Source organism: Gadus macrocephalus, chromosome 23 (genome assembly GCF_031168955.1).
Source record: "Gadus macrocephalus chromosome 23, ASM3116895v1".
NCBI classification, from domain to species: Eukaryota; Metazoa; Chordata; class Actinopteri; order Gadiformes; family Gadidae; genus Gadus; species Gadus macrocephalus.
Window position 1 is genome coordinate 4,609,027 of NC_082404.1, and position 15,801 is coordinate 4,624,827.

Sequence of the window (15,801 nt, forward strand, 5' to 3'; positions counted from 1 at the left end):
CACCAGAACTGATCTCCATTTTTTCTGATGACTTTTGAAGAGATTTTAAAAAAGTGTGTCTGTCCAGTTGTGCATCATCTCATTCTTGTTTGAGATCATGTGATGTTAAATAGACCGCTGCGCTTTGTCTGACTCCAAAGCACTTTCTTTACCCCTTTTTTTTTATCACAGTAGCGTTAAGTACAGCAGACAGAGGAAACATGCAGGGTAACATGTTAAAGCCATTGCCAGGTCTGTCGATTTCCCCCTCTCGGTAAAAAGACCAAACCCAAAACATCCGTGCAGTACACGTTAGCCCCTGGTCATGTGACCGGCTGGCGGACCCTACCGACCTGAAGGCCCCGGCGGCCCCGTCGGGCCCGTTGAGCTCGGCGGGGGGCACGGGGTCCCACTTGAAGTGGAGCCCCCAGTTGAAGCCCCCGCGGACGATGGGCGAGGGCGAGTAGACGAGCGTGTCGGCGGAGATGATGTCGATGACGGGGCACACCACCGTGTGCTGGTCCCTCTGCAGCAGGCCCAGCAGGGGCTGCAGCCACGCCGTGTTCACCTCGCAGTGGCTGTCCAGGAACACCAGCACGTCGCCTGGGGACACGCAAAGGGCCGGGTGACCCAGGGGGGCAAGGCAGCAGTTTCTGAGGGTTCACACGAGAAACGCCTCTCTGCCTGTTAAACGGTGAATGGACCGCATTTATAAAGCGCCTCTCTAGCCTGTGAAGCGCTTTACAATATCGCCTGACGTTCACCGGTCCATGCACACATTCACACCTCACAACAACCGCTCCCGACGAGCTGGCTGTCGCCATGCATGGTCGACACGTCGACCATGCATGGCGACAGCCAGCTCGTCGGGAGCGGTTGTTGTGAGTGTGTCTCGCTCAGGGACACCTCCACACTCAGCTAGGAGGAGCCGGGGATCGGGCACTAGCAAACCTTCCATTTACCAGCCAACCATGCTTTACCCCCTAAGCCACAAGTCGCCCTGTTGTGGCTTCGGATGCATTCTATTTGTGCGGAGCCACGATGACAGGAGAAGGAATGCCATCTGACGTGGAGATGACTTTTAAATCACCTAAAGTTGATTCACTGAGTGGATTCACACAAGTGATACATTATCCGTGAAGTACAGCCAGGCCATTTCCTTTAGAAGATCACCACTTTATTATTTTAGAATTAGTGGGTTCAGAAATGTCTCCGGCTTGCTTGATGGGCAAGGAGATGGGATTTGACAAGGCTGGGACAAATGTAAGGGGTGAATGGGATTGACCCCCCTGTGACCCGGAAGTGGCAGGGAGGTCGCCTATATACAGATCGGGATTCTGACGGAGCAGGAGAAGGCTTCCTCCGACATCATGGACACGCCGTAAGAACCTGACACCCGGTTCAAACTGTGTGATAACAGTGTGTCATATGTCAGCGAGTTCAACGATGTGCGTAGCTGTGCCGTTAATGCAACCCGCTCCGATATCCGTACCGGTGGAACGGGTTGACTGACACACACTGACATACAAGCACACACACACACACACGCACGCACACACGCACGCTGTTCCATCTAGATGCCTGCAGGAGTTCTCTTGCCAGTTTTAAGGCTCCAAAGATGTAAGGGTGCGTTAGCTGTAGGGATGGGCACGAGTAGTAAATTCCAAACTCGAGTGATCGAATGAATTCCTCGAGGATCAATCGAGTACTAGTTTGAAACAAATCTATTTTTATAATGCAACGCATCTGCAGCAGGAATTGGCCTAATGATGAACGGCAATATTACCAACCAAACATGCAATGCTTATTCTCAATCAAAACAGTCAGAGTTATCAGAGTATTCATTATTTATTTTTGCAAACGTTCAAAACACATTTTCCTTACAAAAATAAATATGCGTCTCACAATTGAAATCACGTCAAACAAAGTCCTGTAACGGTTTTAAAAAAGAAAACCAAAACAAGTAGCCTAACCATTGCAAATAATTTAAAGCTGCAAATAAAACGGCAGCAAATGAACTAAAAAAATACTCAGCGTCGTGATCTTCTACACGGCCGCGATTACAGCTGCGTCTTGCGGCGGTGAAAATAGCCGACCCACTTGGTTGCTGCGAGTCTGCTTTCCCGAACTCACCGTTGTGTTTCAGGAGCATATGTTGCCGCATAGTACTTGTAGTACTCTGGTAGCTCAATTTCGCTTGGCATATTTTACATTTCACCTTATGATCTCCTATTTCAGTAAAGTATTTCAATACTTTGCTGCGCTTTGCTCTAACCGCCATCTCTTAACTTTTTGAATTCTGCCGTTGTGCACACGGCACAGCACGCGCCACAGAAATTTGATACATTCCATTTGCTTTGTGCACACGGCACGCGCCGGTGGTGCCACACAGAAAATTAATACATTTGCTTCAGAAAAATTGTCTGTGTGTGTATATGCAAACAGGCAAACTCGAGTTTGCCTGTCCACCAACCGAGTTCATTTGTAACGAGGAGTACTCGATTCCTCACGCCCGTCCCTAGTAAGGTGTTACGGCGTATTACCGATCTGTAGTGTATGTATGCATGTAGGGAACCTATGAATGAAAGTCGAGGGTAAGGATGTAGGGAGCACACAAGGGACAGACTAGTGTAGGAGGTATGGGACAAGGACGTACCGGTGGCATGGGAGGCTCCTATCATTCGTCCTCGGATGAGTCCTTCCCTCTTCTGGTTCCTCACCAGTCTGACCTTCGACTGCAGCTGCTCCCTGACGTAGCGATCCAAGTCCTCCTTCAGGTCCTCTGGGAGGCCGAAAGAAAGATGTCAAGGAAGAAGGTACGCGAGTGAGAAGGAAAGAAAGAACAAATAGACTGTAGACTGAGATAGACTGTCTGTGAGCAACCTGTACTTGGTCAATCCATAGGGTCCAGTCTAATTCAAACATCTGGTCCTCTTTATGAATCTCTCTCATACGTTATCAGTGTACTCATCAGTCCCATGGGGATGCAGTGTGTTTGTGTGTGTGAGTGTGTGTGTGTGTGTGTCTGTGTGTCTGTTCACACCCAACTCGCTGTGAGCGGGTGGTCACAATGGACCCTAGCTTCACGTGGTCTCCTACAGGGACTGTGTTTAATAAAACCTGTGTGCGTGTGTCCGCACCCAGCTCGCTGTTGTCGTCCACCAGGATGATCTCGTGCAGCAGGTAGGCGGGCGTGCGGTCCAGCACGCTGTGCACGGTCCGCAGGAGGGCGGAGAACGCCTCGTTGAAGAAGCAGATCACTACGCTGGCCGAGGGCAGAGAGAGAGGGTACACCTTCTCCTTGCACCTGCAGAGCGAGAGACAGAGAGACATTTCCTTAAGTTATTTTACACACAACATGAGTAATAACCTTTTATGATAGAGTGAGAAAGAGTGAGTTAGACAGGAAGGTATGGGAGAGAGAACCCGGGTCGCTGTGGTAAGGACTGAGCCTTAATGGTACGCGCTCTACCCGGTCATAACCACTTTTACGGTTATTTGACAATTAATTCTTCTGGAAAAAGAACAATTAAATATTACAGAAGAAAACTCTTTAAAAATAACAGTTGCAACTGAATAAACAATGCCTCATAACCCTGAGAGAGAGAGAGAGAGAGAGAGAGAGAGAGAGAGAGAGAGAGAGAGAGAGAGGGGATAAAGAGGGATTGAGAGAGAGAGAGAGAGAGAGAGGGGATAAAGAGGGATTGAGGGAGAGAGAGAGAGAGAGAGAGAGGAGAGAAGAGAGAGAGAGAGAGAGAGAGAGAGAGAGAGGATAAAGAGGGATTGAGGGAGAGAGAGAGAGAGAGAGAGAGAGAGAGAGAGAGAGAGAGAGAGAGAGAGAGAGAGAGAGAGAGAGAGAGGAGAGAGAGAGAGAGAGAGAGAGAGAGAGAGAGAGAGAGAGAGAGAGAGAGAGAGAGAGAGAGAGAGGGGATAAAGAGGGATTGAGGGAGAGAGACCGAAAGGTTGCTAGTTTGATCCCCAGTCCTCCTAGCTGAGTGTTGATGTGTCCCTGAGTAAGACACTTCAGCCTAACTGCTCCTGACGAGCTGGCTGTCGCCTTGCATGGTTGACTCTGCCGTCGGTGTGTCGGTGTGTCAATGTGTGCATGAACCGATGTACCGTATTTTCCACACTATAAGGCGCACTTAAAAGCCTTTCATTTTCTCAAAAGACGACAGTGCACCTTATATCCGGAGCGCCTTAAATGGCGAACACACGAACACTTAGAAGGCGAACACACGTTCACCAAGACGGGGAGACAGCGCCGGGCGACTTACGCCACTATCTGCCAATGGATGGTGGATGCCTGGGCTGATATATCAGTCTCAACTGTGGTCCGAGCTTTCACGAAGGCAGGAATAATCACTGAACTGCCAGGCAACAGCAGCGACACTGACTCGGATAATGACGAGAGGGAGCCTTACGTGTAATACGTAACTGAACAATGTCGAGTTATGCACTAACGTTTGAATTAGCGGTATCAGACTGTGTTTCTTTTACCTGTTTACAACTGAACAAGGCTGGGAGATATTGTGAATATGCACATTAACGTTTGAACAACGTTGAATTATTGTGAATGCACTGCGTATAAAACATAGTTTTATACGTAAATTGAACAATTTCGAGAGTTACTATATTGTGAATGCACTAACGTTTGCTATCAGACTGTTTCTTTTACTACGTGTTTACTGAATCAGGGAAAAGTTCCCCTCCACGTTTGGGAGAAGAGTGAACAAGGCTGGGAGATATTGTTAATATGCAAATTAACGTTTGAACATCGTTACCATGGGAGTGAACGGAGTTGGCAGAACGCTTAATAAAGTTTGACTTTATCTGACTGTTTTGTTGACATTCCCTTTAGCAAACGTTTGACTGCACTATCTTCTATTCTATGCACCTTATAATCCGGTGCGCCCTATGTATGAAAACAGTTCTAAAATAGGTCATTCATTGAAGGTGCGCATTATAATCCAGTGCGCCTTATAGTGCGGAAAATACGGTAAGTTGCTTTGGATAAAAGCGTCTGCTAAATGCCCTAATTGTAATTGAGAGGGAATAAAGAGGGATAGAGAGAGAAGAGAGAGAAGAGAGAGAAGAGAGAAGGAGAGAGAGAGAGAGAGAGAGAGAGAGAGAGAGAGAGAGAGAGAGAGAGAGAGAGAGAGATGCTCCTACTGGGAGTCTCTGGTGTCGGGCAGGTCTCGGTGGGATCCCAGTCTGGTGGAGATGAGGACGTTGAAGGCATGACGGTGGTAGCCCACGTCCCTGAGCCTCTGATCCGCCTCGCTGAATATCATACCTGGAGACCGGCAGGGGGGAGAGAGAGCGAGGGAGTCACTTGGAGTTCAATTCAAGTAAGAAACATGTTTTAAAAGTGAAAATGATGTGGGTACAGCGTTGGATTGCAGTGCTATACAGTGTGGAATTATGGTTAGCTGCCTTCTGCTTGAAGTGGAAACATGCCAATTAGCTATACAGTCGGGTGGTATAGGACACTGGGTTCAAACCAGCATAAAAACCATGTTGCCATAACTCACCCATCTCTGGTGAAAGCTCGCTCCCCTTATTGGCCACAAACGACCCTCGCCCCGCCTTCTGGCCACCAGGGCCCCTGGTGATTGGCTGCTGCTGCTGCTGGAGTGGCCTGTTGTTCCTGGCCTGCACTGGGGTCCTGGCCAGGCCCGGGTCAGCCCCCAGGTTGAAGTAGAGGAAGAGGAGGAGCGACCAGGTGGCCGAGGTGAAGAGGCAGCCATAGCAGAAGTACCTCAGAGTCAAGCTGGCCATGGTGGCCAAGAGAGCATCCTCTTACATTAGACCGCTGGAGAGAGTGAGAGAGAGACAGAGGGACTGCAACTAATCTGAGTATTCACAAACAGCTGTTTTTAATTATCTTAACCCTTCAAACACACACACACACACACACACACACACACACACACACACACACACACACACACACACACACACACACACACAAGACAATCGCAGGAATGCCAGTTATGAGAATGTGGTGAAAATGGACCTCAGCTTCACGTGGTCCCCTACAAGGACTGTGTATAATAAAGTGTGTGAGTGTGTGTGAGTGTTTGTGCCTGTGTGTGTGTGATCTCATGACTTAAGTCTCAGAGGATTACACACACACACAAACACCCACACAGACAGAGGGACAGAGGGACAGAGGGACAGAGGGACAGAGAGAGAGAGAGAGAGAGAGAGAGAGAGAGAGAGAGAGAGAGAGAGAGAGAGAGAGAGAGAGAGAGAGAGAGCTGGAATGACTGAAACTTACATAGCATATTATTACATAGTTACTCTGTATCACAAGCTTTAGAACCCATAAACATATAATTGTGTGTCCATCCCTTCAGCCCATACCTGCACTATGTCCAAACAAACACACACATGCACCCTGAAACAACAGGAATCCTGTTACATGTGTGTTATTGTGTGAAGAAGGGACAGAGACATGACCACAAAGCAACAACACCGATGAATACTAGCATTTTGCCCAGCCGTTTCATTATCTTTTCAGTAATGCTAAAGTAAAGTTTTACTATAAATGTAGAAGGTACAGGAAAAGGTATCATGTCGCTTAGGTAGGGAAGGAGTGCTGAGTGAGAAAGGATGCAACAAAACAAACTAGAGGAAAATCAGCAGAAACCTGACAGGCACACCAGTATTCTCAAATGACAGCTGCACATTAATTCTTAATCCAAAGAACTCTGCAAAACAGAACATGCTGACATTTGCGTATTTGCGTAAGTGTGTATCATTGTTCTACTCCAGTTGACATATATGGAAATCCTAATCTATGTCAAGGTTGAAAACGGGGTCTGAAACATGGAATCAATAGTTAGTTACAAAATGCATCAGTAATTAGATGTACCCTAATCAACCATCCTATGGACATCAAGGTTATCGGAAATAAGACCAGAGAAAGGCAATCAATAATCAGCTTCCAATAGATATTAATTAGCCATGTCCCATCATCACTACTGCAGATCTTGTCATAATGGGCTTCTAGTTTTAGCTGTTCAGACAGCACGCTAGATTATAATAGTAATTTACTCTTCAGGTTCTACCCACACAATATCCACATCAATAATTCATATCACCAGTGGAAACCTGTGTCATAACACACACACAGACCTGTCAGAATGCACATTATTACATGCAGTTTTTAGTGTAATTTGGTTATCCTCGTCTCATCTATTAAATAGTAGTAGTATAGATTGTATTAATAATACATAAATATATTAAACAGTCAGCTCCATCCACAGGCTGTTCCCAATCTAAAAGCTAAACGTTGGCTAGCTAGCCAAGTTACTTTAAGTCAGATTCAATCAATAAGGAGCGTTTTAGTGCAACATTTAGAGCGACATAAAAGTGAGACAGTGATCAATTAATAGCCTGACAACACTCTCGGATGCCTTGCAGAAACCATACACACAACTTCAAATCCCGGTGTTAGTTTATTGGTTGTTTTTAACCATAACAGTGAACGTTAGCTTAGTTTAGCCAGTTAGCTGATTCCCACACATCAACGTCCTCCACACTTCAATATAGTTAAACCACCTTAAGGACAATCAAATCAAGAGCATTTATTATCAGTCCAAATGTGTAATGTAATGTACAAACATGGTTTGCTGATTACCTGGCTGTACTTGTGGTCAGAGGTGTCTCTCCTGGGTCGAACTCCGTTAGAATTCTCACCACATCAGCAGTGCAGTGGACCAATGCACATGGACATCCTTCCCGTCCAAGCACGGCAGTGCGTTTAAAATCACGTTAGTAGATTCATCTGGACATTCATTGTTGCCAATAGGTCATTATCGGTCCAGGAGAACCCGAAAAATCGCCTGTTTCACGTCCACAGCACTTGACTGACTGAGTTGAAACCAGAGAAAACCCATATGATGCGTTCAAGTCAAACCGGGAAAACCCTTCAACGCCCATGCTTACCAGAACCATGTAAACAACTCAGAAAACCGACTTGTTATATTTGATTAAAATGTTATGATTAATAAAACAGCATTCAAGGCCTTACTTTTTAATATAAAAGAATAAGTAGACAAAAGTATACTTCAATTGAATATTCTATAAATACAAAAAAAAGTTTAAAAAAGTGTATGTCAGTAAGCTAAACCCAAGTTTTGGGCAAAATAATATTAGATCTCATTTGAATTATGCCGTGAATTACAAAAAGATGTTTGGCAATTTTAAAGATAATTTTGTGTGTCAAGAAAGTCACAGTTTGTCATAATACTAATACTGAATATGAGACTTGAGAATTGAGTAATTAGAAAAAATTGCCTTTGTAACTTTCTCTCAACACCCTGAGCCGCTGAAGCTAACGTGTACTTGTGTACTGAGCGGTTTCACACCAAACTAAATTTTGCTTCAAAGTTTTAAGACAAACATCAACTCTCTTGATTTGAAAAATTATCCGTACATTTCAAGGCACAATTTCAAGGATAGGCTCATCATCACAGAGATGAGCACCATATATCGTTCACAAGTTATGGACATAAATTAAAATGACCATTCTACAGAAGAGGATTAGGGCCACATAGATTTTCAATTCAGAATTCTGAGATTAAAGTCAGAATTATGAGAGTAAAGTCAGAAGTTGAACTCGAAAAAATGTGGCCCTTTCTTCTACTTGACGCCCTCGAACCCTTGCCTACTTCCGATTTATTTGGTCAGCTCGTGGTTCCCATTCTGTATGTCACAAAAAGACTCTCACTGACTTGGTTCCTTAAAGGTAGCCTCTAAGGAACTCCCCTTCTTTAGCCTGTGAGTTTAAAATCCAAATTCAGACACTAATCTCAGAAATCAGCCATAGTTCTCAGAATTCTGGCTTTAAACTCAGAACTCAAAAATAATGGTGGCCCTAATCCTCTTCCGTACCATTCAACTATTTTTCAGGAGTGTGAGACTGGTCAGATGTAAAATAATTTTAATGCAAAAGCCTTCAAAATAATTTCTTTGTGTGTTAGTAGCAATTGAGTGCATAGTGCACAAAATTACAATTACATGCACTTAAACCTGAGTTTGTACCAAAATACACAATAACAGTCTACAAAAACGAAAATAATCATTTATAAATTAGTGACATTAAAAAAGCTAACAAATAACAAAATTGGTAAAAGAAAATATAGATTTTACGGCAAAATCAACCCCTAAATATAACATCAAGCAAACACAACCAGGCACGTTTATTGTTTTAACAATAAATAGATAAACATCAATGAATAAATATAAATAAATAACCAACAAAAACTATAAAAACGTGATGATCATTTGATCTGTAATGCTTAACATCGAATAAATATTATACTGTATTATGTATTGTAGTTATCTAGATATGCGATGGCAGTGTGTTGTGTTGTTTTCAAGTAGGTCATGCATTGGACTTTTCCTATATGTGTGTGGAAAAAATTGATATAGAATAAGCATAATATAGCCACTCTGAAATAATAAATATGATGTTTAATTGCGAAGTTGGTGTGATGGTCTACAGGTTCGTTAAACAGCACTATCCTTGGAAATCTGTAAATTAGCTGAGCATCTAGGAATGCGCTCGAAAAGTCCAAAAGGTTACGTCCTATGTCCTATTCCTTCCTCTTTTTCTTGGCCTTGGTGGAAATCGTCATGTTGTTGTGGACGTGGGACTGTGTGGTGAAGAATTCTCAAGACAAAAGTATAATTATTTACAATTTCAAACACAAATTATCTTAACTAAAAAAATCATGGACAATATGGACATCTTCCGAAGAGGGACTACAATGGGCGCATGTTGAACTGCATTACAAAGGTTGGAAATTAAATAAGAAATTATAAAAAACTCTCAGTCACAAAAGTAAAACGAAATGGTTGTCACATTGACAATGGCTGCTGCTCACCCCCCTCATATTTATCGACATGAATCACAATTAGTATGAGTGATTGAAAAGGATTGTCGCTCTAGTCGATCGTTCGTAAAGGACCGAATGGTGTGTTACTTTTACGCGTTTCAGGAATTATGGGACTTTATAATCTTTCATAAAAGATGGTCCCTTTGCTAAAGGAGAAAAGAGAGAGGGAGCATTGAAGCTACTTAGCGTTTAGAAGAAATCAAAAAGATGTTATCACGGCTGCCACTTATATACTTCGGGGTCCTTTCACCCAGTTAGGAACTATCCCATGTGAAAGAGGCTATTTGACCGCAGCCAATATCACTGTTGCACGGTGTTATGTAATTTTAAAGCTGAGGTGAATTCAACACATATTCAGTGCCCTTCTATCTCAAGAAAACGGGCGATGACTTAGATCGCAGGTATGCCTCAAGGAGGCTCCCTGGGCAGCATCAGGCACTATTTCAACGCCAATCGCTATCGCAAGTCATTCGACGTTTACAACAACAACAACGTTTACATGTAATAGCCAAAATAATGTAGCAGATATCTATTATTACCACACTGTACGCTGACCGTAATGGCGAGCGCTATACTCAGAAGAAACAATCTTCCCACCTCTGACCTGACATACTCAGACTGGAGAAATCCATAAGCTTTATTGGCTCCCACTGAAACTCTCCCTTTCAGGTAGCTTTCGGTCTCATCTCTAAAGCAGCCATGGTGAAAGTTGACTTAAGTTTAGGGCACGTTTGCCTAATTGGAATTGCTCTATGGCCTTGTTCTTCCATTACTGTGGTGCACCGGCTCTTGAATTTCACACCTAGACGTTGTTGGTCTCGAAGAACATGAAATCCTGGGAAAATGAGCAGAAAAAAGTGGAAGAAAAATATATTGTTATCTATTTTGCCCTTTGGCCTTTGCAAGTGGACTCGTCTCAGATACATCTGCATCTTGATCAAGGTTGCCTACACATACAGGCTGAGGGCAAAGGGAATTGAATCCAATACCTTTTTGCCAAGGGTTATCTAATTACAATGGCCATTATTGACATACAATGCTAAAGATAAGTATATAATCAAATATGCCTTGGTTTACTATATGGTAGACCACGTAGGTCTACCATATAGTAAACCAAGGCATGTTTGATGATTATTATAACTGTATTCTACACAATATGACTGCATTCAAGGCTGTATGGTAACCAAATAAAAAGCAACAGCCCTACTCACGATGAGAAAACATGCCCCTATCATCGTGGCCTTCATCTTCACATCCAGGTCCATGGGAAACTGGATCCCAAAGTTGTCCGTATCCGTGAAAATCTCCCGCAGGAGTCCAGTCCACTGCTTACTGATTTTCCCGATCTTGCTGACCTCATCCATGGTCAGGATCTGGGGGGGAAGTTAGTAGAGAGTGAACGGCCATTTTTCTTGGGGGGGCATTGGAGATATGACATAGGCCAAGGGAAGAGCTCTGTAATAAGCCTGTAATAAGCCTGTCCAATCAGTTCAGAATCTTCCACGGGGCTAGGAACACCTATTGCTGAAGCTAAAGACGGTGTCATGTTTTATAAGGAGATGGCTTTGGAGGGAGGCCTGGAGTAAGGGGTGTTCTTTGGTTGGACCTTAAACCTAGCCTACTCTGGCTAGTTTCTCCACACTGCCTCCCCTAGCATTAAGGCTCTGGGGTGCTCACCTCGAAGTCGACGTCTGGCAGGCAGCTCCAGCCACAGAAGGGCCCGTTGATCTTCAGGACAGGCTCCCGGTTCTCATTCTGCACGATGAACTTTGGGGAGAAGGGGTGCCACTGCTGAAGCACATAGCCCACGGTGTTCCCTGGCGGGGCCTGCACCTCCAGCTGAGGAGAGAGATATGCACATTCATTGTAAAATGACAAATGCCGCCCTGCTTTCAAACTAGTAAATCATTTCAGCTCTAGAAGTTTAAAACGCCCCAAGCTGCTCCTAAAATAGTTGAAAACCAAAAGACGGTTACATTTTTTATTTCAGCCACTCTTTGATGCCCTTTGCACGTTACCCCTTGAAATGATGAGCAAATCAAAACTTCACAAGAAAGTTTACACCTTACAAAAAAATACTATTTAACTGCTGAAAATCATCAATCCTGGCTCATATACATACATGTCAGATACACCAAACCACTAGTTTTGCGATTTGTGAAAATATTAATAAGCTGGAATACCCTTTTTTATATATATATATAATTTTTTACCAATTTATTATCGATATTCAAATATGTATTTCCTGTCTTTCTGATCATCTTCTCATGATCACCAAGTGTTAGCCATCGAGAGACTCAGGTAGTGCCATTCTACCTCTCCATAAACGATCCCCTAGCCTCGCTGCGTCCCCCACACCGAGAGCCGGTCCGCCAGGAAGAGGACCTCGTGGGGGGGCCTACCTCTTGCAGGCAGCAGGGGAAGCAGCAAGACATGCACTTGAGGGGCCGGCTGACGGTGATGATCTCGTTGCTGTAGTTGTCGAGCACGCGGATGGTGAAGGAGCGCAGCGGGCCGCAGCACTGCCGGCTCAGACAGTCGTTCTCCTCCACGGCGTAGAACACGTTCTGCCCCAGCGAGTTGCGCACCTCGTACTTGTTGTTGCTCTCGAAGCCCACCAGCGCTGGAGAGGGAGAGGAGACAGAGTAAGCTTTGTTTTTGACTTACTTTGATTTGTTCTCTTTTGCTTTAGACACACACTGTCAACGTTGGCCCGGGAAAGGGAAGACTGGGACCCCCGGCTAGAGCTGCTGGCCCCGCGACCCGACCCCGGATAAGCGGTTTTGAAGATGAGGATGAGGACACTCTGTCAACGATAGATCTGGTCTTAAAGGTAGCATACGGTCCATCCTGTTTGCCTCAACTGTCTATAGTGTTTACTGAGGTGCTGGTCTTCTCCCAAACACAATCCTGTGCCACCCACATTCCCGTCTGGGATTAATGAGGTACATCCTGGGTGTTCTTCGATAAGATACACTTATATTTATGGAGGTAGTCAAACTAACTTGCCTTCGATGAGTTCAACTTTCTGCTTGATGAGTAGCTGGTCCACCTAGAAAATCAGAGGAGAGATAAAACACATGTTTTAATTACTAATCAGGATGGTACATTTCTAGACATAAAAGAAGAGATGAGACATTATTTGATATTTATATAAAAAAGAGAGATGCACAACTGATAATAAAGCAATGGTGAAAATAAAATAAATTTACCTGAGTCAAATATTCTAGTCCAGGAGGGCATCCAGGTATTCCAGGGGGGGGCACGGTATACATATTCATTTTGGAATGCACTTTTTGATGACCTAAAATATACATGATTAGTATGTAAGGGATAATGTATAGAACCTCGGACATTATCGGGAAAATAAGCCCCGACAGGGCTAACTGGTCACCGACGCGAAGCGGAGTTGTCTTGCTTCGCCCTGAAGGTGCTTATTTTCGATAATGACCAGCGACGTTCTATACATTATCCCGCTTATTACACGAATACTTGTAACAACAAAAAAATAACTTCACAAGGTGTGTCTTTTTACAATTACCATTCGTAGGGTTGATCAGCAAAGAAATAGTCTGAAAGACGTTGACGTCGCTTAGCAACCGAATACGCTGGGGTTGATAAGTTACCGGACTACTTACGGAGTGCTCTACTTTCCTTGACAGTGGTCAATTATACTTAGCAACGGTGAATTATCAATTATAATTCGCCACCGGAAGATGTGAAGGGCCCATGCAAGTGAACGGAGCGTTCCACGGCACTGAGAATACCCGTGTAGTAATAACACTTAATAGACTATTTCTGGAGTGGCGATGTGGCGCCATCTACTGTCTGTTCACATTCTGTACACAATGAAATGCGAAACGCTTACAGACACACAATGAATGTAAACAAACCAAAAACAATGAATACATTGTTTGTGAATTCACCAATGCATTCAGTTACACAATACACCACAGAAATACATGGCTCTATTTTCAGCCACTCCAAGCATAAAACACACTCCTCGGAACACTATCATCAGGGTTATATTTGGAACTTTGACTGGTTGTGAGTTTGCGAGCCAACTGAAATCCAATTACTATAGAGTAGGGGGCGCGCCTCTATGTAGGTCAAAATACACACATATCGTACGCAGTATAAATAGTGATCCAGACCATAACAGTTAATGCATTACCTACAGCGTTTATTCATGCAACTGGCCGCGATAGTGGCTGATCGTGTCACTAATATTTCGCTAGCTGACTAATGAATTTTTCAAGGCTTCGTTGCGATGGCTGCAGTGAAGCAAAACGTGCCCAGTAGTGTATGGTTGGGATACGTTTTGACACCGAATGAAAATACCATGATATGACGATCAAGTTTTAAATTGATACGAATCGGAAAGTTATCCATTGCCGGAGATTATACTTACAAGTCAAAATATATTCGTCGGGATGGAAAATAACAGGCCACACCAGACAGTACCCAAAGCGTAAGAATATAAGTATAATCGCATTGGTTCGACGTCATTGTATATCCCCTCTCTCTACGCCAATGGCGAGGCAGGCCGAAATAGAATAACAAATAATTGTAGAAGCCTTTATACAATATGGTTCGAGCCCTATAGTCGAGGAATTGGACTATAATTAATAATTGTGCAAGCGTAGAAGCCCTTGACGTGGTATGACATGCTCTGAACTGTCAAGTGCATGCCTTGACTGTTCTTGCCTATTGAACATGTAGAATATGAATTCGGGTATTCTTTTTAGTGCATTATTGTATTTTAGTTTTTTCTGTGTGTAGCCCAACGGCAGATACAGCTATGAAATAATGTCAATCGCCTGTTGTGGAACGGCGTATCAGGCGTACTCTTTGCGTTGCTATGAATACTTATGGCCACTGGAGTGCAGTGTTGTGCTGTCGAAGCCATGGTTGAGACTCGCAGTACCAAAATAGAATTTCTTACTGTCAAACAAACAGCCCCCCCCCCCCCCCCCCCCCCCCCCCAAATGGATTTCCTTTCCCAAATGGATCTTAATTTCTTATGCTGATAATCATTTAAGGACACACAGAACCTCACCTCACACAAAGCTACAAGCACAAACACAGAGACACACTCCCGCTACGTCTTCTTGATATAAACGACATGGAAGCACGGGAGGACAATGCTTATTTCCAAATACAAATTACCTGATTTCACTGTGGTACACTAATGACAACGGATGAGGACTCTGGTGTAGAAACGCTGACACTTCAGGCACATGACTAAAATGTCTTCATCCATTCATTAAAGTTACCTGACACAGTAATCTAAATCTAAAATGCTAAATGCTTTAACACTGACAACAACAAAAAAACAGCTTTCGTTTAAACTATTATACTGGTAGTAATTACAAAACAGATTGTTTTGCTCTACAGATCTAACAACAGAATAGTCAATCACATTGTAGGCGAGACTGTTCACATATCGGCCTATATGAGACTGTTAACATGTAGGCCTATATGAGACTGTTCACATGTAGACCTATATGATACTGTTAACATGAAGGCCTATAGGAGACTGTTATCATGTAGGCCTATATGAGACTGTTCACATGTAGGCCTATATGAGACTGTTAACATGAAGGCCTATATGAGACTGTTCACATATCGGCCTAAATGAGACTGTTAACATGAAGGCCTGTGATGATGAGAGTCAGTGCTGGCAGATGGGCCGCCATCCAGTGCTGGCAGATAGCCTGCTCATCATCAACGGAGCTCTCAAAACAAGGTGATGCAATGGCTTTGAAATGGGGCCTCTGGTTCAGGTCCATCTGAATAAACACAGCGCGTGGTCAGGGGTCTTTGAAAAGGCAGTCAGGTTGTCTCTCTCTGAGTGTCCAGTTCCTCCCAACAGGGGGTCTTTCTCTGTGTGTTGGTGGATGTGTGTGTG

The 15,801-nt window shown here is 43.9% G+C and overlaps 2 protein-coding genes across 4 annotated transcripts; both read right to left on the reverse strand.

Annotated features, from left to right (window-relative positions):
- Positions 1–6: 6 nt before the first annotated feature.
- On the reverse strand, positions 7–7,923 carry galnt11 (UDP-N-acetyl-alpha-D-galactosamine:polypeptide N-acetylgalactosaminyltransferase 11 (GalNAc-T11)). The gene is made up of 6 exons (XM_060044778.1): positions 7,628–7,923; positions 5,514–5,794; positions 5,152–5,275; positions 3,120–3,286; positions 2,636–2,761; positions 7–582 (listed from the first exon to the last, which is right to left on the reverse strand). The coding sequence occupies exons 2-6, from the start codon at positions 5,758–5,760 to the stop codon at positions 149–151; spliced, it is 1,098 nt and encodes a 365-aa protein (XP_059900761.1). The 5' UTR covers positions 5,761–5,794; positions 7,628–7,923; the 3' UTR covers positions 7–148.
- A 992-nt stretch (positions 7,924–8,915) lies between these two features.
- Positions 8,916–14,425, reverse strand: si:ch73-206p6.1 (phospholipid scramblase 2). Of its 3 annotated transcripts, none has more exons than XM_060044780.1 (7): positions 14,302–14,425; positions 13,103–13,194; positions 12,900–12,942; positions 12,293–12,513; positions 11,568–11,729; positions 11,102–11,263; positions 8,916–10,725 (listed from the first exon to the last, which is right to left on the reverse strand). In XM_060044780.1, the coding sequence occupies exons 2-7, from the start codon at positions 13,169–13,171 to the stop codon at positions 10,693–10,695; spliced, it is 690 nt and encodes a 229-aa protein (XP_059900763.1). In that variant the 5' UTR covers positions 13,172–13,194; positions 14,302–14,425; the 3' UTR covers positions 8,916–10,692. The 3 variants fall into 3 exon arrangements, with proteins under 3 accessions (XP_059900763.1, XP_059900765.1, XP_059900764.1); XM_060044782.1 differs by lacking the exon at positions 14,302–14,425 and adding an exon at positions 13,529–14,285; XM_060044781.1 differs by lacking the exon at positions 14,302–14,425 and adding an exon at positions 13,432–14,285.
- Positions 14,426–15,801: the final 1,376 nt, after the last annotated feature.